The 27,577-nt window shown below is 43.6% G+C and overlaps 1 protein-coding gene across 2 annotated transcripts in view; it reads right to left on the minus strand.

Annotated features, from left to right (window-relative positions):
* The window catches only part of SHISAL2B (shisa like 2B), a 198,015-nt gene that overhangs the window by 39,654 nt on the left and 130,784 nt on the right, over positions 1-27,577 (minus strand). For both annotated transcript variants that reach the window (XM_075854897.1, XM_075854898.1), the window contains exon 2: positions 8,392-8,552. In XM_075854897.1, the coding sequence (XP_075711012.1) occupies positions 8,392-8,552 (161 nt within the window). The remainder of the gene's footprint in view (positions 1-8,391; positions 8,553-27,577) is intronic.

A 27,577-nucleotide genomic window follows, 5' to 3' on the forward strand; every position in this document is an offset into this window, starting at 1 on the left:
GAGTGGGGGCCGTCTTGTCCCAGGGTACCAGCTCCCTCACCCATCTCCGCCCCTGTGCTTACTTCTCTAGGAAGTTTTCGCCCACGGAGAGTAACTATGATATTGGCAACCGCGAACTTTTAGCCATTAAATGGGCTTTTGAAGAGTGGCGTCACTTCCTGGAGGGGGCCAGACACCAGGTAACGGTCCTTATTGACCACAAGAATCTGGTTTTCCTAGAATCTGCCCAGAGGCTTAATCCTAGACAAGCTCGATGGGCGCTATTCTTTACCAGATTTAACTTCTTGGTTACCTATAGGGCTGGGTCCAAAAATATTAAGGCTGATGCACTGTCACGTAGTTTCATGGCCAATCCTCCTTCTGAGGAGGATCCTGCTTGTATTTTACCCCCTGGTATAATCGTTTCTGCCACTGATTCTGATTTAGCCTCTGACATTGCGGCTGATCAAGGTTCAGCTCCCGGGAACCTCCCTGGGGACAAGCTGTTTGTCCCCCTGCAATACCGGCTAAGGGTACTCAGGGAAAACCATGACTCCGCACTATCTGGTCATCCTGGCATCTTGGGTACCAAACACCTCTTTACCAGAAACTATTGGTGGCCTGGGTTGCCTAAAGACGTTAGGGCTTACATCGCCGCTTGTGAGGTTTGTGCTAGGTCCAAGACCCCTAGGTCCAGGCCTGCGGGCTTACTACGTTCTTTGCCCATTCCCCAGAGACCTTGGACCCATATCTCCATGGATTTTATCACCGATTTGCCTCCATCTCAGGGCAAGTCGGTGGTGTGGGTGGTAGTAGACCGTTTCAGCAAGATGTGCCACTTTGTGCCCCTTAAGAAACTACCTAACGCCAAGACGTTAGCTTCTTTGTTTGTTAAACACATTTTGCGTCTCCATGGGGCCCCAGTCAATATCGTTTCTGACAGAGGGGTACAATTTGTTTCCTTATTTTGGAGAGCTATTTGTAAAAAGTTGGAGATTGATCTGTCCTTCTCCTCCGCCTTCCATCCCGAAACTAATGGCCAAACGGAAAGGACTAATCAATCCCTGGAACAATATTTAAGGTGTTTCATCTCTGACTGTCAATTTGATTGGGTCTCATTCCTTCCCCTCGCCGAATTTTCCCTGAATAACCGGGTCAGTAACTCGTCAGGGGTCTCCCCGTTTTTCTGTAATTTCGGGTTTAATCCAAGGTTCTCCTCCGTTTCTCCTGGTTGTTCCAATAATCCCGAGGTAGAGGACGTTCATCGGGAACTGTGCACAGTCTGGGCCCAGGTTCAGAAGAACCTAGAGGCGTCCCAGAGCGTACAAAAGATTCAGGCTGATAGAAGACGTTCTGCTAACCCCCGGTTTGTCGTCGGGGATCTGGTGTGGTTGTCGTCTAGGAAATTGCGCCTTAAGGTCCCGTCCAGGAAGTTTGCTCCCCGATTTATTGGGCCTTATAAGGTCATTGAAGTCCTCATCCCTGTATCCTTCCGTCCGGAGCTGCCCCCATCCTTTCGCATACACGACGTCTTTCATGCCTCCCTCCTTAAACGCTGCTCCCCGTCCTGGTCCCCCTCGAGGAAACCTCCTGTTCCCGTTCTCACCCCTGAGGGGGTGGAATTCGAGGTGGCCAAGATTGTGGACAGTAGGATGATCCAGGGCTCCCTCCAGTACCTGGTCCATTGGAGAGGATACGGGCCGGAGGAGAGGACTTGGGTACCTGCTCGAGATGTTCACGCTGGGGTATTGGTCAGGAGGTTCCACCTTCTCTTCCCCACTAAACCGGGTCCTCTTAGTAAGGGTCCGGTGGCCCCTCATAAAAGGGGGAGTACTGTAAAGGATCTGCCAGGCACTACGTCTGTGGATACTCCCAGGATTAATCAGTCGACACCTGAGGCCAGACCTCTTAGACTGACACCGGCTCCCACCAATCAGGGTGGCAGGCTCAGGAGTGGGAGAGCCTATCGCGGCCTGGTCAGTCGGAGTTAGCTCCGCCCCCTGTCCATTTATACCTGCCGTTTTCTCTTCCTCATTGCTTGTTATTCTTCTTGGATTCCTGGCCCCACTGCTGCCTTGCTCCAGCCTGCTTCTGCCGTGCTTCTGCCTTGCTTCAGTTCCCGCTTATCCTGCTTCGCTCTGCCCCTGGCTTGCTTCCTGCTCCGTGCTCTGCGTTTGTATACTCCACTACATCCTGATCCTGACTGGCTCGTTCACCACTCCGTTTCCTCATGGTGTTTTCAAATAAAGTCAAATTAAAAAAAGTATATCATGACTCACATGGGTAATAAGGGGCCCATAACCCTTATTTTCCTAGGTGCCCAGGCAACTTTCTGTCAACCCATGCCATTTTAATAGTACATAGTGGAGCATATCAGTACATGAAATTTTTGGACAGATTCTTGAAAATATACTTAAAAAGGTAGAATGTACGGGTATACCCACAGTCTATTGATCTATCTAGTGATACAGCATCACACCTCTACGCTGTCCATTCATAGTTCTCCTGTACTTTTATATGACAGAGCAGTCTTCAGGCCTCTGCGACATCAGGGCCCAGATGTTACTACAACCTCTGCACCCTCTATAGCTACATGGTTTATATGTACACAATGCAGTCATAATATTAAAACCACCTGCCTATTATTGTGTAGGTCCCCCTCGTGTTGCCAAAACAGCTCTGACCTGTCAAGGCATAGACTCCATAAGACCTCTGAAGTTATCATGTGGTATCTGGCACCAAGACGTTAACAGCACATCGTTTAAGTCCTGTAAGTTGCGAGGTGGGGCCTCCATGATTTGGACCTGTTTTTCCAGCACTACCCATAGATGCTCGATCGGATTGAAATCTGTGGAATTTAGAATCCATGTCAAGACCTTAAACTCTAATATCTATCTATCTATCTATCTATCTATCTATCTATCTATCTATCTATCTATCTATCTATCTATCTATCTATCTATCTATCTATCTCTCTCTCTCTCTCTCTCTCTCTCTCTCTCTCTATCTATCTATCTATCTATCTATCATCTATCTATCTATCTATATCTAACTAGATGACGTATAACAACTAGAAAAGAAGGGCCATTCCTATAGGTAACCATTAGCAACAAGTCTGCACGTCAACAAAGCAGACAAAAGTCCAAATACGATACTGTCCATTGATCCAATAAATTAATTCCGAGGGACATGTGTACAGCAAAATATGCGAATTACATCAAAGTGAATCATTAGTGCACAGACATTCCATTATTATATAAATTAATATGAGCAAATATTGACTGGTGCTGCTGGATTGTGGAATTTCTTTTTATCTATCTATCTATCTATCTATCTATCTATCTATCTATCTATCTATCTATCTATCTATCTATCTATCTATCTATCTATCTATCTATCTATCTATCTATCTATCTATCTATCTATCTATCTATCTAGTTATAAGAAGTTAATAATAATCATACGGCTTCTCACTACATCCCTGAGGATTTTATGACATCACACAACCTTTTGTTTTCATGAAGCTTATAAAAGCCCTTTTACATTCATTGTTTTTTTTCTAAAGGGCAAACATTTATGATTTTCTTTTTCTTTCCTATTGAGTTTAATCTTTCTAATCTTTCCTTCTGGTTTAGGTTACTTTATTTTTTTTATTAGAAATGCATTTACTTTTGCTGATAGGAATGTACAATGTAGGATATTGTGAGTCTTTTTGTGATTTTTTTTATTTATGTGTTTTTCCTTAGATTTTAACGATTGAGCAAGGGTTTATATTATAAACTATAGTATAATAAAGCATATATAACATACAACTACATATATTTTGCAAAACAACACATTATAGGAATTGTCACTAAAAATGGGCATAGAGGGGCCCAAGCTGGGGCTCGATTTGTACGACGGGGGGGGGGGGGACGCGGCGGGCACCAGGAACTCCCACAATAGGAGGAGTGGGTCTGGGGGGCCCAGGAATAAGATTTCTCTGGGACTCATAGGACTCAAGGGCACAAAATCAGCTCAAAGACAGGGCCCCATTCCTATGCATTTTTAATTTTTCCTCTGGCTTTTTGATCCGTCTAAGCAGCACGATCTCAGAATATTTTTTGTATGAAATAAGATTTTAGTTCAACATTTCCACAGAACCCTCTGAACCTATAAATAAGTTGGTCTACCTGTACATGTATTCACTTTAGGATAGCATTATCTTATGTTGCATGGCAACTCTAAAAGCACTATAGAGGTTCTGCATTGTGTGAAGTGCATTGCATTATTTTCAAGTGCTGTAAGAGAACAATGGACTATTACCATCTGACTTTTATATGTGGTAGGAAGCAACAGAAGAGGAATCCCTAACTTTTAGTTTGCAGAACGGTCAATGGTTTTCAGTAGAAAAAAAACGGTTCAAATTGGTACTGCTGTTTCTATTTAAGTAGGAGGAATCACTTGATGTAGGTCTATTCCCAATTCCCTGCAAAATATAATATAATATAATATAATATGAAATCTGTAATTTATTTATATTTATATATTGAATATGTTATATAATTATATTACATGTATATAAAGTATTGTGTATTATGTATGAGATTGATAGGTAAATGGTAAATAAATACAGTAATTGCTTTCCTCCTTTTCACAATTGTGGGCGGAGTTTAGCAGAAGGGGTTTGTTCACCCAAATCTCGACACATTTACTAAAATTTACTCCTGAAACTGGCACAAATTATGGTGCAAATAAATTTCACATTTTTGGTGCACAGTTGGCCAAAGATGTGCCTTATTTATTAAGAGGCGTGCGTCTAATAATACATGAGGTGCAAATTACTCCAACTTAACTTAAATTAATAGTGGCGTATGAAACGCCAGTCTTAATAAATTTCCCAATTTGTGTTTCAATTCATCACCATTTTTAAAATATCTGTTTGCGGTCAGTGAAAAGTCATGTTTATGAGGCTGAAACCCCTACCTGAGTATGTGCTGCTCACACACCTAAGAGGATATTACAACTGTATCCAGTCTACACCGCATAGCTAAAGTCTCATGGCGCCTGGTGCAAGAATTCAGCTTGGGCCCCCCTACCCCTCCCCAACACCACCAGACCCCTGTGCACGCCTATGCCTTGCCGACAGACCCCATGAATGCCCCCACAGTATAATGCCCCCCATAGCTGCCCCCACAGTATAATGCCACCACACAGTATAATGCCCCTCCATAGTTGCCCCCCACACACAGTATAATGCCCCCATAGCTGCCCCCCACGGTTTAATGTCCTCTATAGCTGCCCCCCCACAGTTTAATGCCCTCCATAGCTGCCCCATACAGTATAATGTCCCCATACAGTATAATGCCCTCCATAGCTGCCAAATACAATGCCCCCAATATAATGCCCCCAATAGCTGCCACATACAGTATAGTGCCCTCCATAGCTGCCCCATACAGTATAATGCCCCTATATAGTATAATGCCCCCCATAGCTGTCCCATACAGTATAATGCCCCACACAATATAATACCTCCATAGCTGTCCCATACAGTATAATGCCCCCTCAGCAGCTACCAAATGATCCCCCCACCCATACCCAGTATAATGCCCCCATATGTACGTACCTAATAAAAAAATAATAACAATTACTTACCTATCCCCGTTCCCACGATGGGTGGAGGATCATTCTCCTCCTCTGCACTGTGCTGTGAGTGACTCGGTGCAGACAGGCGCGATGACGTCACTACATCACGCTTGCCTGCGCCAAGCCGTTAGCGGCACAGTGAATGCTGGATCAAGGCTCCAGCATAGAACCCAACTGAATGTGCGTCCTGCGGACGCAGGTTCAGCTGGAAGCGAGATCAGCCCAGTCAGCGCTGTGTGGCAACAGGGGCCCTACGGGCCCCACAGGCTTAGGGGCCCAGGCGCAGTTGCGACCGTTGCGACCGATATAGCTACGCCACTGGTCTACACAATGCTTGAGGAGCTAAATACACCAGCAGCACAAATCTCAGTCCTGTCCTAATAGTTTGCTACACTGTATCAATAAATCTACAATGTTTTCTATGGGTCAGTCGGGAGTCCAAGCTTTTTCATTCACAGAAGATTGCCTGGGCTGGATACAATTGTAGCAAAAATCACCTGTGATCAGGACTAGGTCTATATGTTTTTTTCAGCCTCTAAGGATAGGAACACACTAGGTGTAAACAATGAGAATTTTCCGCAGCGGAATTCATTTCAGAAAATCTGCAGCATAATACAGTAGCAGCAGTGTGGATGAGATTTGAAGAAATCTCATCCACACACAGTGGAAAAAATCTGCCAAAAAATTGTTCATAAATTGACCTGCGGTGCGTTTATTTTAATCCGCAGCATGTAAATTTATGCTGCAGAATCACTCCTATTCTGTTGTGGGTTTTTCCCATTGTAATCAATGGAGAGGTAAAATCCACAACAAAGAGGCATGTGTTGCAACTTTTGCGGCGGAAATGCTGCAATTCCATCGCAAAAATCGCAGGTGAGAGAAAAAAAAAGCTTTTTTTAATTTCAAATTATTAAAAAAGCGTAAATTAAATTAAAAAAGCATATACTTACCCCCTGCCAAACATTTTTAAAATACCCGTAAATGTAATAAAACAAAAAAGAATCGGTACTTACCTTTTCTTTCCCCCAGTCACTGACGCTCTGGCGTTTTTTTCTGTCTTTGTTTACAAGTGGTCAGCATGTGACCGCTACAGCCAATCAGGGGGCTCTGCAGTTATGTGTCGTACTCCTGGCAGCACTTCTCAGCGCTGGTAGCCAAGATGCCAGGAATATGGCACGTGACTGCTGAGCCCTCTGATTAACTGCAGGGGTCACATATTGACGGCTTGTAAACAAAGGCCAGGAGGCACACCAGAGCATCATCGCTAGATCGCAGGGGGAAAGAAGAGGTGAGTACTCATTCCTTTGTTTGTTTTTTTTTTGCTCTATCACATTTGCAGGTGTTTTTATGGCAGGAATTTTTTGCCATTTTGTACCATTTTCACACTTTTGATAGCAAAAAACACAAAGTGACACCTGGATCTGTGATATATTGGAAGTGTATATACAGTATATCTTACTATAGTATATTAATTATAGTAAATTAATGATTTATTTTAGTCTAAAAAAATTCCGTTTTTGGTCAGAGTTATGGAGCTATTCAAGTTCCCAAAGTCTAATTTACCTGAATGGCGCCATTACGAAGAACCCCAGGTGTCCCCTACTAGACCGCAGCTGAAGCCTGTGCTGCCATAACAGTAGAGCAGCGCTGTCCTGACCTGCTTCGAAGTCAGTATAGGAAATATACCCAAACAGAGTCACGGAATATCACAGGACACCAGTGATGGTGGTGCTTGGCTAATGTTAACATGTATAAATGTTTTCTGTCAGTCAGGCTCCATGATACATTGTTTCTGACCACTGATATCTATGTACGGAGATGTAATTAGCATGCAGCTGACTTCATTTTCATGGAGTCATGGAGACAGCAGCCACTTGATGCTGCAATGTAGAAAATATGTAGTAGCATCAAAAAACAGTAAAGCACAAAGCCTTTACTATGTAAAAGTAGGGAACACATACGTTCTGGCTGATTTTTCATTTTTGATCGAAATGTTGCTTTAAGGATGTGGCCTAGTTTGGGCCTTAACAAAGCAGCAATTTTTTATTGTTTTTTTATCTTCACAGTCCGAAAGCCATAACTTTTTCATTTTTTCGGTGCCGTACTGTAGCTGTATAAGGGCTTGTATGTTACAGTGTTTCTCTTTGTATTTTTCAATGGCACCATTTGGGGTACATATAATGTATTGAACTTTTATTTGTTTTATATTGTGGCACAATGAAAAAACCCCAGCAATTCCGCCGCCAGGGGCATAACAAGTGAATGCTGGGTAGGGTGGATCGGAAGAACTGTATGGGCAGAGAAGGTGGTAGAGGCTTCCTAGGTCATTAAGGTGGTGGAGGCCCCAAGCCCTCCCCCAGTGTGCCAGATCTCTTTATTGTATGGGGCTATGCTCCATATGGGGCACATGGAGAGGGGGGAGGCAATGTATGTGTTGAGGGTAGGAGGGTGCCCGGTACGGGCAGAGGCTCAGATGCAATGTTAATAGACAGCAAAGAGGGCCACTTATAACTAATGAAATAAAGGAAAAACTGTAAACCCCTATAAGATTAATGTATTTAAGGTAGATACAGTAGTACTAAATAGAGAAACCATTAGGGCACTATTTATTTTCATATTCCCAAATGATAAACATTTTCTTATTTGAGACTTATAACAGAGGTTTCTTTTGCAGAACTTGCTTATAAAAGCAAATTTATATTTGACATCTCTTTCTGCTTAACATTCATTAAACTAGTAAATATTTTTGAAAATAAAGGTTTTTGAATGAACCTGGATTGAACATACCTTTATGTGGTGATGATGATGATCCAGAATTTTGTAGTTTCAAACCAGTCTCTATCCTCTGTGGTTTTGTGTATAGAAATAAATAGCAGAGTACGCACACACTGACAACAAATGCTAGTAAAACCAATGCTGCAATCGCCAGGCCAATAAGTGCTCCTATACTGTAAGAGAACACATGAGACATTGCATTATTGTGTAGCATGAGAAACAACAAAATGTCTGGCCATTTAATGTACATTAAAAAGGTGAAAACCATGTTTTAATAACTTCTATACTAAGATATAGTCACTTTTACAGGCCCAATACATCAGGCTGCACTACTGAGAGATTTTGGAAACAAAAAATCCTGTTCTGATTTTTGTTTGTTAGCGTTGCCATGTGAGAAGTCATATCACTAAATGCAACAATCGGTAAGGCTGGGTTCACATTCTGTATTTTTGTTGCATTTTTATCATGCGTCTTTTTGTAGAGTAACGCCAATGTCTCACCATGGGAGTTCATTAACCAAAACAAATAATGCATGCTAAAAACGCAACAAAAACGCACCATGTGAACCCAACCTTAAGGGTGGGGGAAGGCTAACAATAGCTAGCGAAACGGAAAATCAATTATTCATTCAGATTCTTACTTTCATACTGTATTTCTCACCCTGTGCAACATTGAAAAAGCAGCTTGATTTGTAGCTTTTAGCGTTTTTGGTCCGATTCGGTCAAATAGGCTATCAAATTCGGTCCAAATACATTTGTCGCAAATCGAAAGTGCCCCTATTACCCTGAAAACTCATGTATTAGGCTGGGTTCACACAACCTATTTTCAGGCGTAAACGAGGCGTATTATGCCTCGATTTACGCCTGAAAATACGGCTCCAATACGTCGGCAAACATCTGCCCATTCTTTTGAATGGGTTTGCCGACGTACTGTGCCGACGACCTGTTATTTTCCGCGTCGCTGTCAAAAGACAACGCGTAAAATGACTGCCTCGTCAAAGAAGTGCAGGACACTTCTTTGGACGTAATTTGAGCCGTTTTTCATTGAATCCAATGAAGAACAGCTCCAAATTACGGCCGTCAAAGACGCCTCACAAAATGCGAGTACGAGCAATTACGTCTGAAATTACGGAGCTGTTTTCTCCTGAAAACAGCTCCGTAATTTGAGACGTAATGGTCGTTATCGTGTGCACATACCCTTACTGTCTGAGGTCTACTATGACTGCATTCAACCTCTTTTAACACCAAGAAAGAACAGTTTTTTTTCGAATTTTTAGCAATCCAAATTCTAGTTGCTCTTAGTGCGGGATCACATTTCTATGAATAATTGGAAAAGTATCAATATCCAGTGAGAGTAAAGCTTGGGCTCGAGTTAGCTTGTTTGGATAGCTGCAAATGCAGGACAGAAGGTCTCCGATTGCTATTCATAAAGAAGATATTATATGCTAATCCCACAAAATGTGAAACATATTACCATTTTCTGTTTGGCAATGTCAGCATTCGTTTGAGGCATCTTGATAGATTTTTGCCAGTCTATAGGTTGTCATCTATATAATAATTTTCTAGATTTCTTCAGATGATTGAGACGAACCTATTTAGTAACTCTGCCTTGTCTTGATCTCGTGTGACCATCTCCCCATTACCAATATTTAGGGGTCCTTCATGTTCAGACCTTGGCTTCTTTGCCTTTATATACCGTATTTTTCGGACTATAAGGCTGGATTCACACGAGCGTGTGCTTTTTGCGCGTGCAAAAAATGTGGCATTTTGCACGCGCAAAAGGTACATAACAGCTCCGTGTGTCAGCAGCATATGATGCGTGGCTGCGTGATTTTCGTGCAGCCGCCATCATTATGACACTCTGTATGTTTGTAAACAGAAAAGCACGTGGTGCTTTTCTGTTTTTATTCATAGATTTTACTGCTGTTGCGCGAATCACGCGCGTCACACGGAAGTGCTTCTGTATGCTGCGCGTGATTTTCACGCACCCATTGACTTCAATGGGTGCGTGATGCGCGAAAAACGCACATATATAGGACATGTCGTGAGTTTTATGCAGCGGACACACGCTGTGTGAAGATCACGGACTGTCTGAACGGCCCCATTGACTAACATAGGTCCATGCGAGGCGCATGAAAGTCACGGGCGTTGCACGGACGTATTATACGTTCGTCTGAATAAGCCCTGACACATTTCGAGTATTTAGCGACCGTTAAAAAGGAATCCTTCTAATGAGTAAATTAGATTGTTAGACCTAAATCACCTGCCCATTTATGTGTAAAAGTGTAAAGAAGATTTTGATATAAATCTAATAACATATGATAACTGGTATGGACCTTTGATTTGTGTAGAAGTTTAAATAGTATTTTTGTAGAAGCTGTTGTCGGTACTTTCCATTTTGAGATGCTATGTCTGATTTGAAAACATTTAAGGCCCTATTACACAAGCCAATGATCGGGCAGACGAGCGTTCATCGACTGATCTGCTCTTTTATGCAGCATTAAATATCGTTGGTAGGCAGCACATCTCCTTGTGTAATCAGGGAAATATGCTGTCGACATGATGGAAATGTATAGGGATAAACAATCATAGTAGATATCGCTCATCCCCATACATAACCAATTATTGCTCCTTGTGAAAAGAGCAAACGGGCTCCAATCAACGAGCTGTCTTGTTGATCGGCACTCATTTTCACGACGCATATCGAGCCGGGTAGTAGGACTCAAATAGGCTTTTATAAGGAATATTATATTTGTAGGAACATAAATGGCAAGAGCCCAGAATTGTCAAACTAGTCGCCTATTTTAGTTATCCCCAATGATCTATATGAAGACAGCTGTATGTCAGGGATTCCACTCTCCGATAGGGTTATAATTGAAACTGAAAAGTTAGTTAAGGATTTTTGTATAGTTTTGAGCTTCCAAAGTTCCAAAATAGCTTTAATGTTGGGTGGAATTGTAATATTTGGTGTTCCAAATAGCAAAGTAAATAAATAAAAGAATATGTTTCAGTTTAACCAGATTATTTTTCATTATTACCAAATGTCTGGATATATAATTAATACATAAATAACGGAATTTATCGAAAATACTCGCCATATAATACAATTGAAGGACAGCCCAATCCTTTCTTAGAAATAGGTTGAAACATAATGTCTGCATGTTTTCTTTATTTTTCCATATGAATGACCATATAATGAAGTGTAAATCTTTTCAATGTGTCATTGGAATATAAGTTGGTAGGTAACGAAATACATATGATATTTGTGGAATAATCATCATTTTCACCATGGCTATTCGGCCTAACCAACGGACTTCAAGAAGGTTATATTTTTGTAAGTCTCCTTTAAATTTACTCAGTTCTTTTATAATTAGTTGACAATAGTTCAGCAAATAGGAAGGTCAGTTGTACGCCCAAGTATGTTAGGGAGGGGAAATCCCACTCAAACCAATAATTTGTTTGTAGAGACATAATCTAGCCCCATATTCATTACTTGACATTTGGTAGTGTTCAATTTATAATATGAAGTGTTGCTAAACTTGTTTATAATTTGCATAGCTGCAGGAAAGGATTTGTCTGGATTGGTGAGGATTAAAATTATATTGTCTACAAATAATCCAATTTTGTTATCATTGTTCTATTGTGGTTCCGGTGATTAGTGAGGGCATTCGAATCTATTCTGCAAAGTGTCCTATAGAGAGAACAAAATTATAGCATGTAGCAGGTTACCCCTGGCAAGTTCCATTGGTAATTATAAAGCTTTTAGATAAAAATCCAGGAGTATAAACTTGTGCCGAGGGAGTTGTATACAAAGTCTTCGCTCTTCATATATATTGCCAGTGAATCCAAACTTGTTTAATACCTCCTGTAAGTAGCCCCAGTGGACCCAGTCGAACGCCTTCTCCCCATCCAAAGAGAGAAGGAGCCCGACGCGCCTCCGCTACATGGTTCAAGTCTATGATCCTTCTTGTACCGTCTAAGGTCTGCTTGTTTCTGACAAATCACACTTGACCATTGTTAATCAGAATAGGGATTAAATGTAACAATCTATTTGCTAATAATCTAGAATATATTATGGTCCATATTAAGTAGTGAAATAGGATGGAAGTTGTTGGGTTTGTTGGTAGATTTTCCTGATTTGGGCTGTGGAAATTTAGATTGCTTAAAGCATCGCTTTCGGGAGGCTTCCTGTTTCTATTAGTTGCAAAAGTTTGTAATATGTGAGGAGTTAGTAAATGCTGAAAAATTTAGAAATATTAATTTGTAAAGACCGGGTTATTTTTCTTTTTAAGTTGTTTTATAACTAATAGAATTTGGTTTTAACTAAGAGGAGCATTGAGGGATTCGTTAATTTTACTAGACCATTTTGGTAGTGCTAAGGGAGCTAAAAATGTATTTATTATTTTGGACGTGGGTCATCGTGCATAATATATATATAAAATATAGCTTTCTTATCTTTGGCTGCTAATTAGAGAAAAATGCACCAAACTGTTATAGATGACATGTCCGATGTGCAATTCAGATCAAAGAATTCAATAAGTGTTTTTTCTGTTGTGTCCTTAATTTAGTGCTAGTTATTCACACTCCATGTTGAGTAAGGGGTGCTGTTAACTTGTTCTGAAATCTGGATGAACACTGGAGCATGGTCTGACCACGTGATCAAAGCTACATCAGTGGAAATAGCTCTTTGTAATAACCACTTATCCACAATCTTTATGTCGATTTTAGAGTAAAGGTGTTATTACACGGTCAGACGTTGGCTGTGTAAACGAGCGCCGATCAACCAGACAGCTCGTTGATCAGCGCTCGTTTGCTCCTTTCACAAGGAGCTATGTATGGGGATGAGCGGTCGTTACTCCGATCGCTCTTCCCCATCAATTTTTATCATGACGGCAGCACATCTTATTGTTTACACAGGGAGATATGCTTCCGACGGCGATAAAAGTTTCGGCATTTAAAACGATGCAATCAGGCTGATCGATGCCCAGTTTACACAAGGCAATTATCTGGAACGAGCATTCCATGAACGCTCGTTTGCCCGATAATTGCCCGGTGTAAAATGGTTTTATGTCTTGTGGGTAGGGTAGTGTACATTTGTGGTGGAGCATGATGTCATCATCCCTGCAGCATTTTGCTTCATGCTGTTTTCTTCAGCATTGTCAGATTCCGAAGAGGCAGGGGCTCATTTGTATAAAGAGTGAGGGACCCAATCTGAGCCTTTGACTACTTCTTTCTTTCTTTTCCTCGGTGCTTGCCACGCTGTGTGTGAGAGAGATCCTGATATTTTGACACTGTTCTGAGAAAAACGCAGTCAATTTTACTGGTCCTGTTTCTCTTTTCCTCATTCTGCCTATCTTCCTGCCTTAGTTTGTCTAGTTTGGAGAGGTTGGGCAGGTTTCCGGCAGGTCCTTAGGTGCCGATTAGTCGTTTATTAATGCGATGAGCCGCCTTGTTAGTGTGTTAGCTAGGGTCCACTGTGTTATATCAAGTCCAGAGTCAACGCAGCTGTCTACCAGGAAATTTTAGAGTACTTCATGCTTCCCTCTGCTGACAAACTTTAGGGAGATGCTTATTTCATTCTCCAACAGGACTTGGCACCTGCCCACACTGCTAAAAGTACCAATACCTGGTTTAATAATCACAGTATCACCAGGGACGTAGCTAGGGGGGGCAGGCGAATCATGTGCACCGGGCGCAACTTAGAGGGGGGCGCCAACGATCAGTGTTGGCGGCCTGCCTTCTAGGTGAGCTTCTGGCCTCAGGTGCAGGGCACAGCAGCTAAGGACTGCCACCCGACTGTAACAGAAGCTGTAGTCTGTGCTGCTAACAAATCTCCCCCTCCAGCCCCCATCCCTACTCTTTACACCTCTCCTCGGGCTGCTGCTATCAGTCAGGAGGGGGAGGGGAGACTGTCTGCGGCACTGTGTTGGGCCATCAAGCTGCAGAACTCCCTTCACAATTATCCTACATAAAAGGTAAGTGCATGTGTGTTTACAATGTGTACTTTATATGTGTATAATGTGTGCATGTAATGTGCATATTTGTGTGTCTGTGATGTGTACATGTGTGTGTATATATAGTGTATGTGATGTGTACATGTGTATATATAGTGTGTGATGTGTTCATGTGTGTATATATAGTGTATGTGATGTGTACATGTGTATATATAGTGTGTGATGTGTTCATGTGTGTATATATAGTGTATGTGATGTGTACATGTGTATATATAGTGTGTGATGTGTACATGTGTGTATATATAGTGTATGTGATGTGTACATGTGTATATATAGCGTATGTGATGTGTACATGTGTGTATATATAGTGTATGTGGTGTGTATATATATTGTGTGATGTGTTCATGTGTGTATATATAGTGTATGTGATGTGTACGTGTGTATATATAGTGTGTGATGTGTACATGTGTATAGTGTGTGATGTGTTCATGTGTGTGTATATATAGTGTATGTGATGTGTTCATGTGTATATATAGTTTGTGATGTGTACGTGTGTATATATAGTGTGTCATGTGTTCATGTGTGTGTGTATATATAGTGTATGTGATGTGTACATGTGTGTATATATAATGTGTGATGTGTTAAAGTGTGTATATATAATGTATGTGATGTGCATATATAGTATGTGATGTGTACATGTGTATATATAGTGTGTGATGTGTTCATGTGTGTATATATAGTATGTGATGTGTACATGTGTATATATAGTGTATGTGATGTGTACATGTGTATATATAGTGTGTAATGTGTTCATGTGTGTATATATAGTGTATGTGGTGTGTACATGTGTGTGTATATATATAGTGTGTGATGTGTACATGTGTATATATAGTGTGTGATGTGTACATTTGTATATATAGTGTGTGATGTGTTCATGTGTGTATATATAGTGTATGTGATGTGTCCATGTGTATATATAGTGTGTGATGTGTTCATGTGTGTGTATTGTGACAGACCATGTGGAGAGGTTGTGGATGGGGTCTATATTTCCCCAAGATTTCTGTCTTCTACTATCAGAAAACAACCAGGGAATAAATTCAGCAGAGAATGTGGTTCTCACTCTACAATAGGTTTTATCTAAAATCTGGAAAAGGGCCTGGTTGTTGGTGTGGGGAGAGATTGGTGGGTCCCCACTCCATCCACACAGTCCTGGTCTTGGGCTGTCTAGCTATTAATCAGGGCTCAGGTGTGATAGCCCTTTAAAAAGGCTGCAGTTCAGTCACACTCTCTCTCAGCCTTGGAAGAGGAGCTTGTGAGAGCAAACCAACTGCATTCATAACAAGTTGTATGATCTGCATGGTTTATGGTGCCAGGCATTAGGCCTGCACTGTGTTAGTTAGGGTACCTACTGTTTAGTTAGTGCCGGACAGGCATAGAGTTTTCTTTTGTGTTTTCTTTTTTATTCATGTACAACCTGTAAATAAAACTGGCTGAGGCCAGTAGTACCACATCGTTGCTGTGCGGACTGAAATTTATTGGCGTGTTTGATACCGAGTGCCCGTCTACCCCAGGAGACGACTGTCCCGCTACCTAATCCCCTCACAGTATATATAGTGTACGTGGTGTGTGATGTGTTCATTTGTGTGTATATATAGTACGTACGTATGAGTGTGTGTGTGTATATATAGTATGTGATGTGTACATGTGTGATTTGTTCATGTGTGTGTATATATAGTGTGTGGTGTGTGTGTGTGTGTGTATATATATATATATATATATATATAGTGTGTGATGTGTTCGCGTGTGTATATATATATATATATATATATAGTGTGCGATGTGTTGATGTGTATGTGATGTGATGTGTACATGTGTGTGTGTATATATAGTGTGTGGGTGTGTGTGTGTTTATAGTGTGTGATGTGTACATGTTCATGTGTGCCTATGACTTTCAACGGAATTGCTGCAGAAATGTGTGGACAAACCCTAAATCCGCAGTATAAGGGCTTCTCCACACGTATTGGAATTACTACAGAAAATTTCTGCAGCAAATAGCAGAAATTCTGCTGTGGAAAACAGCACCATTTCTTGCGTTTTTTGCTGCATAAAATGGTGCGGATTTTGCTGCGTTTTTCACAATGCTGGGGGATGGTGACATCTCTGAAAAACGCAGCAATTCAGTCCACTTTCTGCAGCAGGAATTGACATGCTGCAGTACGAAAAATACGTACCGCAGGTCAATTTGTGGTCAGAAATGTTACGCTTCGTGTGGATGGGATTTGAGAAGTATCACCCACTTTGCTGCTACTGTATTTGGCTGCGTATTTTCCGTCCGCAATTCCGGATGGAAAATACGCAGCAATTCCGTTACGTGTGGACAAGCAACAGCAACAGAGTGGATGAGATTTGAACAAATCCCACCCACACGATGAGCGGGAAAAAGGCTCAGTAATTGACCTGCGGTCCGTTTTTTTAATCCGCAGCATGTTAATTGTATTTGCATAAATGCTGCTTATTTGTTTCGTGTTTTCCCCATTTAATTCAATGGGGAAGTAAAACTCGCAACAAATAGCAGATGTTGTGTTTTGTTTTTTTTTGCGGAGGAAATGCTGCAAAAAACACAACTCAGGAAAAAATGTAATCTTATACTTACCTAGAATTCATTTTCTTTTTTTGCAGGCTGCAGCGGTCACATGGGATGAAACATCATCCCAGGGCTGCAGGAGGGAAGCGTCGCCATGGTAAGTATCTATTTTTTTTTTTCTGCTCAGTTTTCCGCAGCGGCCATTCCTGGCCGAAAAACTGCACCACAGGGCAGTGCTTTTACACAGCGTATCTGCCCTGTGTGAACATACCCGCACAGTATATACATATAGTAGCCGCTGCATTCCCACGAGTCAGCGCAGTTTTCAAATAATTGTTAATGTCCATGGAGTTTTTTCAGACATTAACATTCATTTAAAAACTGCACCGACTTTTGGTAAAACTGCATGTGCTGCGTGTTTTACTGGACAATGGTTGTTACGATCTGATTGTTTGCATTGAATGTTATGTACACCTTTGAAAGGGATTATTTTTTTTAAATGTCAGTCAGTGTGTTTTGTGCAACTTTATAATTAGGTTTTATTAAAAAATCTTTTTACTTTTTGAGATACAGCTGCTCTGAACTTGTCAGGTCTGTGGGACTGATGGGTTCAGTGTCAGCGGGTCCTGTGTCTCTGACACGCTGGATCCACCTGTAATACATCAAATCTAAATTAGATGTGATAGACAGGGGCGTAACTAGGAAAGACTGGGCCCCATAGCAAACTTTTGACTGGGGCCCCCCCTCCCCTGGGTGTCACACAACCCCCCCCCTTGTAGATAGTGCCTTTTTTACATCCCCCCCTGTAGATAACGCCATACAGCCCCCCCTCTGTAGATAGCGCCATACATCCCCTGTAGAGAACGCCATACAGCCCCCCTGTAGATAACGCCATACAGCCCCCCTGCAGAGAACGCCATACAGCCCCCCCTGTAGAGAACGCCATACAGCCCCCCCCTGTAGAAAACGCCATACAGCCCCCCCCCTGTAGAGAACGCCATACAGCCCCCCCCTGTAGAGAACGCCATACAGCCCCCCCCTGTAGGGAACACCATACAGCGCCCCCTGTAGGGAACGCCATACAGCTCCCCCCTGTAGGGAACGCCATACAACCACCCCCCCTGTAGGGAACGCCATACAGCCCCCCCCTGTAAAGAACGCCATACAGCCCCCACCTGTAGGGAACGCCATACAGCCCCCCCCCTGTAGGGAACGCCATACAGCTCCCCCCTGTAGGGAACGCCATACAGCTCCCCCCTGTAGGAAACGCCATACAACCACCCCCCCTGTAGGGAACGCCATACAGCACCCCCTGTAGGGAACGCCATACAGCGCCCCCCCCAAATGCGACCTATAGTGTGTCCTACAAAATACATGTATCCCCTCTCCACAGGATCTCCACAGGATAGGGGATACATGTGTGATCGCTGGCAGCGATAGGGAGAACGGGGGACTGAAAGTCCCCTGAACTTCTCCATGACAAACCTCTGACTTCCGGCGTCTGCGCAGCTCAATAAAAATGAAAGGAGCGCTGGTCACGCATGCGCAGAAGCACGACCGGCGCTCCATTCATTTCTACGGAGCTGCCGACACAGACCCCGGAAGTCTGAGGTTTGTGATGGAGAACTTCAGGGGACTTTCAGTCCCCCGTTCTCCCTATCCCTGCCAGCGATCACACATGTATCCCCTATCCTGTGGCTATCCTGTGGAGAGGGGATACATGTCCTGTGGAGATCCTGTGGAGAGGGGATACATGTCCTGTGTAGGGGGGGGGATACATGTCCTGTGGAGAGGGGATACATGTCCTGTGGAGAGGGGGGGGGATACATGTCCTGTGGAGAGGGGGGGGGGGATACATGTCCTGTGGAGAGGGGATACATGTCTTTTGCTCTATTTTGCGCCTTCAGGACCAGAAACCGTTTAGCCATTTTTAGCACGTGGCTATAACTTTTTTATTTGTTGGGCTAACTACGTGATTTTTGCGACGGTTTTTCCGTAGACAATGCAGGTTTCATTTTTTATCGTTTTTATACACACCTTTTTTGCTATTTTAGAATTTTTATTCATAAAGTTTGAAAATAATAGTAAAAAAATAAGCTTTTTTACGTTTCAGCTATTTTTTTTGGGTAATAACATCGTTTTACCCTAAAATAGACCTTTTATTTGTGATCGTCATTGTCTACCGTAAATGTTAATATATTACATGTCTATATTAGGGTAATTGGGTCAGCACTAGCGTTACAATGATTGGCGGGGGGGAACAGTTTTTTTGGGGGTGGCTATTTTATGTGTATTTATTATTTTATTTTTTTTGCACTTTACTTTATTATTTTTTTATTACTATGCTCTGTCCCCCAAAGGTCAAAAAAGACCTTTGGGGAACTTTATATATATTTTTTCTTTCTTTTACACCATGTTTTTCCCCTGTAACTGGAGCTGTACAGCAGCCCCAGTTACAGGGGAAATCAGCCCTCTCATAATGACGATTGTCACTAATAGGGCTGTGCTGGGTCTAGTAAGACCCAGCAGCAGCCTGCCACTAACGGCACCCGGCGATCATGTGACCAGTCACATGATCACCGGGAGGAATAGAGACAGCGGCGCTGCTGCTGTCTCTATTCCTGTACACAGCGCACATTCAGCGCTGTGTACAAGTGATCAGAGAAGACAGAAGCAGCGAAAGCTGCTTCTATCCTCTCCTCAGGGTCCCCGGCAGTCACTGACAGCCGGAGACCCGACATTCAGCTGCCCGATCGCTCGGGCAGCAAGTTAAAACCCGAGCCGTAGAAAGTCTATGGCTCGGGTTTTAAGGACCCTGACCGCTGGCCGTAAAAATACAGCCAGCGGTCGGGAACCAGTTAATGGCAGAGCGGGGAGATACCTCCCTGCTCTGCCGTAGTGTTCAGTGGCGTCCCGCTGTAGCAGCCATAGCGGCTGCTAGCGGAGCCTCCGGCCATGGTGGGGGCCCGTGCCGGCGGGCAACACGGGCCCCCTCATGCCGCGGGCCCCGTAGCAGCCGCTACTGCTGCTACGGCGGTAGTTACGCAACTGGTGATAGATTACAGGTGGAACACATTCGACTACTCTATTGATATCTCCAATAAAACGGAAACCTTGTGAAACGGAGACAAACAGAAACCATTAGCAACGGAAGCGTTACCATTGAAAGGGTAACGGAAAGCTATGGTTTCCGTTTGTTTTCCGTTCGTGGGTTCCCCTGACGGAAAGGTCTGACAGAACCCATGAACAGAACCCCGACGCAGGTGAGAACGAAGCCTAATTATTACTGTATGATCTTTACAGGTGATGGAGGGTACTATTTTATTTTTTTTGGGGTATAAGCAACTCCCAGTATATGCTTACCATTATTCAGGTCATACTGGAAGCTGCTAACCTGACTTTGCAAATGATCTCTGTACGGAAATGTATTTGTACTGAGCTTTCTTCTGGTGTTGTATTCATGTACTGAGCTTGGTTCTGGTGCTGTGTATATGTATATATATATATATATATATATATATATAAGCTTTGTTCTGGCACTGTATATATGTAATGAGCTTGGTGCTGTATATATGTAATGCGCTTTGTTCTGGTGCTGCATATATGTAAAGAGCTTGGTTCTGGTGTGTATAGAACTATATTGCTTGTAAAATGTACAAATGTTTTTATGCTCGAGTTACATAAAAGAAATGACTTCATTGATTGGTAGAGAAAACAAACATGTCGAGGGGGAAGGAGCTGTCGGGAAAGAGGTTGGGTGGTGCCAAACTGAATCTTTGCCCCGGGTGCTGGAGAACCTAACTACGCCTCTGGTATCACTGTGCTTGATTGGCCAGCAAACTCGCCTGACCTAAACACCATAGAGAATCTATGAAGTATTGTCAAGAGGAAGATGAGACACCAGACCCAACAATGCAGACGAGCTGAAGGCCGCTATCAAAGCAACCTAGGCTTCTATAACACCTCCGCAGTGCCACAGGCTGATCGCCCCCATGCCACGCCGCATTAATGCAGTAATTCATACAAAAGGGGCCCCGACCAAGTATTGAGTGCATATACTGTACATTCTTTTCAGTTTGCCTACATTTCGGTATTAAAAATAATTTTTTAAATTGATATAATCACATTTTCTGAGACACAATTTGGGGTTTTCATTAACTGTTAGACATAATCATCAACATTAAAAGAAAAAAAAAGCTGGAAATAGATTACTCTGTGTCTAATGAATCTATATAATATGAGTTTCACTTTATGATTTGAATTACTGAAATTCACTTTTTGATGATATTCTAATTCATTGAGAAAGAACTAGTATATACACATATACTGGAACATATACAAATACATAAAGGCACACATATAGACATACAGGCAAATATATATATATATATATATATATATATATATATATATATATAAACATGCACAGAAACACATATACACACAATCCCATATATACCCACACAGGCACATATATACAGAGTACAGATAATGTAGTATATGTTACCTACAGTCTTATGTAACACCACAGATCAAACACAGTCAGGGGCGGGCTTAGGATAGATGGTGCCCTGTGCAAAATTTTATTTTGGCGCCCACCCCGATCATAAAAAAATGCCCTATAAAATGTATAATGTCCTTTTTAGTGCCCCCACACAGTATAATGTCCCCTATAGCCCCTACACAGTATAATATCCCCTTAGTGACCCACACACAGTATAATGTCCCCCCTCTACTCCTCTAGGTGCCACACACCGCCCCCCTTATATATAGTGCCCCCTGTAGATTGCGCCTTACAGCCCCCTGTAGATTCTGCCATACAACCCCCCCACCTGCCCTTTGTAGATAGTGCCATACAGCCTCCCCACCTCTGCAAACCGTGTTAAACAGCCCCTCCCTTCCCCCTTGTAGACAGTGCCCCCCCCAAACAAATAAAACAAAAAAATTGTTCTCACCTAGGCCCACTGGCGTAGTTATAGGGGTCGCAGCGGTCGCAATTGCGACCGGGCCCCGAAGCCAGGGGGCCCACGGCCCCCCGCACCACATCAATAAAAAGTTACTATAGTAACTCGGGCCGCGGGCCCCTGTTACTATAGTAACATACTTTACTTACCTTCCTGGTTCCGGATGGCAGCGGAGGTCCTGACGTCAAGCGCTGTGCGCAGCGCATGATGTCATAGCGCTATGCGCCGCACACAGCAGCGAGACGACAGAACTCCCGCCGTGGCCGAAGAGGAAGGTAAGGTTAGCCCTGACTGGCGGGGTCCGACTCCCGGGACCCGCCAATCAGCTGTTTTGAAGGGGCCGCAGCACTCGTACGAGAGCTGCTCCCCTTCATTCCTGTCACTTCATTCCGGTCACACTGTGAATCGGTGTCGGCGATTCACAGTGTGGGCGAGTAGTAAAATGAAGGGGAAGCAGCTCTTGTATGAGTGCTGCGGCCCCTTCAAAACAGCTGATTTGCGGGTCCCGGGAGACACATCAGCTATTGATGGCCTATCCTGTGGATAGGCCATCAATGTTTAGGGACTGCACAACCCCTAAGCCTACGATGTATCAGGCTTAGGGGGCCCATGAGACAGGATCACAGATTGTGTGATCCTGTCTGCTGGGCCCTGTATCTAAGCCAATCACATGGTAGGCTTAGATACATGGCCCATGTGTGATCCTGTCTGCTGGGCCCTGTATCTAAGTCAATCACATGGTAGGCTTAGATACATGGCCCATGTGTGATCCTGTCTGGTGGGCCCTGTATATAAGCCTACCACACTGTAGGCTTAGATATATGGCCCATGCGTGATCCTGTCTGCTGGGCCCTGTATCTAAGCCAATCACATGGTAGGCTTAGATACATGGCCCATGTGTGATCCTGTCTGCTGGGCCCTGTATCTAAGCATACCACACTGTAGGTTTAGATACAGGGCCCCAGCACACAGTAATCTTATACTGTATAAGATTACGGTCTGCTGGACCCTGTATCTAAGCCTACGCTGTGGTAGGCTTAGATACAGGGTCCCACAGACAGTATCACACATGGGCCCTGTATCTAAGCCTAACACATGTGTCACTAATCATTTTTTGTGTGTTTTCTTACAGGTTCGGTCGTTGGACTATGGCGGATTCCAGGACGACTTCGATGACGGCTTTTTTCTTATTATCAATAAAATGGTTAATGAGGGTTGTGTGTTTTATTTCAATAAAATATTTTTTCTATGTCTTTGTGTTTGTTTTTAAACTATATTACTACCGTCTTAGTAATGGCCGCCGGCTGATTGACAGCATCCATTGCTAAGGCGGGGCTTAGTGTTAGCCGGTGCAGAGGCGAACACTAACCCCCTTTATTACCCCGGTACCCACCGCCACCAGGGGTGCTGGGAAGAGCCGGGTACGATCCAGTACCTGACCATCTGTAGTGATGGTCGGCCACTGGGGTGGCCGCAGGCTGGTAGTATCAGGAGGGGAAATGCCAAAAACAGTGGCCCTTCCTACCCTGGTGATGCTAGGCTGCTGCTGCTTTATTGTATCTGGCTGGTTATGAAAAATGGGGGGGACCCCACGTCATTTTAAAAAAAATAAAAAATAATTGGAAAGAACGATGTGGGGTCCCCCCCAATTTTCATAACCAGCCAGATGCAACACAGCAGCAGCAGGCAGCATTACCAGGGTGGCAGGGACCACTGTTTTTTGCCTTCCCCAGCCTAATACTACCAGCCTGCGGCCACTCCGGTGCCTGCCCGTCACTACAGATGGTCACTATAGGTTTAGAAAATATAGTTTGTAATTGGATTGAGAATTGGCTCAAGGACCGTATCCAGAGAGTTGTGGTCAATGATTCCTTCTCTGAATGGTCACCGGTTATAAGTGGTGTACCCCAGGGTTCAGTGCTGGGACCACTATTATTCAACTTATTTATTAATGATATAGAGGAAGGGATTAATAGCACTATTTCTATTTTTGCAGATGACACCAAGCTATGTAATATAGTTCAGACTATGGAAGATGTTCATGAATTACAGGCAGATTTAAACAAACTAAGTGTTTGGGCGTCCACTTGGCAAATGAAGTTTAATGTAGATAAATGTAAAGTTATGCATCTGGGTACCAACAACCTGCATGCATCATATGTCCTAGGGGGCGCTACACTGGCGGATTCACTTGTTGAGAAGGATCTGGGTGTACTTGTAAATCATAAACTCAATAACAGCATGCAGTGTCAATCAGCTGCTTCAAAGGCCAGCAGGATATTGTCGTGTATTAAAAGAGGCATGGACTCGCGGGACAGGGATGTAATAATGCCACTTTACAAAGCATTAGTGAGGCCTCATCTAGAATATGCAGTTCAGTTCTGGGCTCCAGTTCATAGAAAGGATGCCCTGGAGTTGGAAAAAATACAAAGAAGAGCAACGAAGCTAATAAGGGGCATGGAGAATTTAAGTTATGAGGAAAGATTGAAAGAATTAAACCTATTTAGCCTTGAAAAAAGACGACTAAGGGGGGACATGATTAACTTATATAAATATATTAATGGCACATACAAAAAATATGGTGATATCCTGTTCCTTGTAAAACCCGCTCAAAAAACAAGGGGGCACTCCCTCCGTCTGGAGAAAAAAAGGTTCAAGCTGCAGAGGCGACAAGGCTTCTTTACAGTAAGAACGGTGAATTTATGGAATAGCCTACCGCAGGAGCTGGTCACAGCAGGGACAGTAGATGGCTTTAAAAAAGGGTTAGATAATTTCCTAGAACAAAAAAATATTAGCTCCTATGTGTAGAAATTTTTCCTTCCCTTTTCCCTTCCCTTGGTTGAACTTGATGGACATGTGTCTTTTTTCAGCCGTACTAACTATGTAACTATGTAACTATGTAACTACATACTGGTTCGTACCCGGCTCTTCCCAGTACTCCTGGTGGCGGTGGGTACCGGGGTAATAATGGGGGTTAGTGTAGCCTCTGCACCTGCTAACATTAAGCTCCGCCTTAGTAATGGAGGATGTCAATCAGCCGGCGGTGATAATAAAGTTTAAAAAGATACAAGCACATAGAAAAAATATTTTATTGAAATAAAAAAACACAACCCTCATTAACCATTTTATTGAGAATAAAAAAAACGCCGTCATTGAATCCGAAGTCCAACAACCGAACCTGTAAAAAACCACAAAAATAATCAGTAACACATAAAGAAGCAAAATTATTATTCTTACCTGGCCTGGGTCCAGCGCTGGAGCCGCAATGTCAGCGAGCTGGGCCCTGTATCTAATCCAATCATGTGTGATACTGTCTGCTGACCTGTGTATCTAATCCTATCATGTGTGATACTGCCTTCTGAGCCACTGTATCTAATCCTATCATGTGTGGTACTGTCTGCTGTGCCACTGTATCTAATCCTATCATGTGTGATACTGTCTGCTGGGCCACTGTATCTAATCCTATCATGTGTGATACTGCCTTCTGAGCCACTGTATCTAATCCTATCATGTGTGATACTGTCTGCTCAGCCACTGTATCTAATCCTATCATGTGTGATACTGTCTGCTCAGCCACAGTATCTAATCCTGTCATGTGTGATACTGTCTGCTGGGCCACTGTATCTAATCCTATCATGTGTGATACTGTCTGCTGGGCCACTGTATCTAATGCTATCATGTGTGATACTGCCTTCTGAGCCACTGTATCTAATCCTTTCATGTGTGATACTGTCTGCTCAGCCACTGTATCTAATCCTATCATGTGTGATACTGTCTGCTCAGCCACTGTATCTAATCCTGTCATGTGTGATACTGTCTGCTGGGCCACTGTATCTAATCCTATCATGTGTGATACTGCCTTCTGAGCCTCTGTGTCTAATCCTATCATGTGTGATACTGTCTGCTCAGCCACTGTATATAATCCTATCCATAGTTTATAGGGTCGTAGTGCTATAGATATGCTATGCTGTCTCCTATACACACTTTCTTTTGGGCGGACACATATGTATTGGGGCTATTTCCCTGACATTTTAAGCCCTGAGGGTATGTTCACATGGCAGCGTCTGTTACGACTGAAATTACGGAGCTGTTTTCAGGAGAAAACAGCACCGTAATTTCAGCCGTAATGGCATGTGCAGGCGTTTTTCGCTGCGTCCATTACGGACGTAATTGGAGCTGTTTTTCTATGGAGTCCATGGAAAACGGCTCCATTTACGTCTGAAGAAGTGACAGGCACTTTTTTGACGCGGGCGTCTTTTTTACGCGCCGCCTTTTGACAGCGGCGCGTAAAAAAAAAATCACCGTCGGCACAGAACATCGTAAGACCCATTCAAATGAATGGGCAGATGTTTGCCAACGCTTTTGAGCCGCATTTTCGGACGTAATTCAATGCTAAAACGCCCGAATTACGTCCGTAAATAGGGTGTGTGAACCCAGCCTTAGTGACGCCCCCGGCTGCTAGTGCTGCATTGTTGGGTCACTTAGGAGACCCAGCGATGCAACTGAAAGCTGCGGACCGTCGGCCATGAGAAGTTTGCGGGGGGGGGCCCAGTAAGAATTTTTGCATCGGGGCCCATGAGCCTTTAGCTACGCCCCTGCCTAGGCCCCATTCCCACGATGAATGGAGCTGCTCCACAACGCCAACGGTATCCTTGCGTAGGCCGGCGTGATCCAGTGACGTAATCATGCCAACCTGCACAGGGATTCTTTCCCTGCGCCTGATAGGCTGCAGGCTGAATGGCCCGTGGCCTAGTAAATGGCAGAGCAGGGAGATATCTCCCTGCTCTGCCATAGGATTCAATAGTATCTGCATCCCAAGGACGCAGATACTATTGAATGTAGCAGCCATAGCGGCTGCCAGCGGTGCTTCAGGGCATGGGGGGCCCATCCCAGTGGGTGGCATGGGTGCCCTCATGCCCGGGGGCACCGCTAGCACCCGCTATGGCTGCTACTGTGTAGTTACGCCACTGAGCAGAGAAGGAGCGCCTGAGCACCTGCAGAGTCGCCGGGCGCTTCACAAACACAAGCAGGGCAAGGGAGCCAGTGCAGCGCCCCCCTTCCTCCTGCTCGAGTGATGCGTCCTGTTCGATGGCACAAGTCGCACACCAAAGGCCGGCGCTGCACACAGTGATAACTCTCTGAGTACAGATAATTTAATAGAGGTTACCTGTAGTCCTATGTAGCCCCATAGATAATAGTGATAACTCTCTTAGAATAGATAATGTAGTAGTGTTACCTGCAGTCCTATGTAACACCACAGATAACACACCTCGTCACACACGTCCGTATCCTTAGGATACAATTGCTGGCACTAGCAAAGCAAGGGAACCATCGGTTCCCTTCCCCACTTTTGTTGTGAAGCAGGCGGGGCGATGAAGTCATCGCACCGCCGGCATCGTTCCACTGGAGCAAGCCTGGTCAGAGGAGAACAGGCCTGCAACGCTGGAGGAGAAGATGGCGCTGGAACAAGGACAGGCGAGTGCCACTATCTACAGGAAGTGTGTGGAGCTATCTACTGGGGGTGGGTGTGTGGCGCTATCTACAGAGGGTGGTGTGTGGTGCTATCACCATGGGTTGGGTGGGTTCCGCTATCTATATGGGGGTGTGGGACACTATCTACAGGGGTGGTGTTTAGTGCTATTTACAGGGGGATGTGTGTTACATTATCTAAAGGGGGTGGTTGGTGACACTATCTGC

Source organism: Rhinoderma darwinii, chromosome 1, assembly GCF_050947455.1.
Source record: "Rhinoderma darwinii isolate aRhiDar2 chromosome 1, aRhiDar2.hap1, whole genome shotgun sequence".
Taxonomy (NCBI): domain Eukaryota; kingdom Metazoa; phylum Chordata; class Amphibia; order Anura; family Rhinodermatidae; genus Rhinoderma; species Rhinoderma darwinii.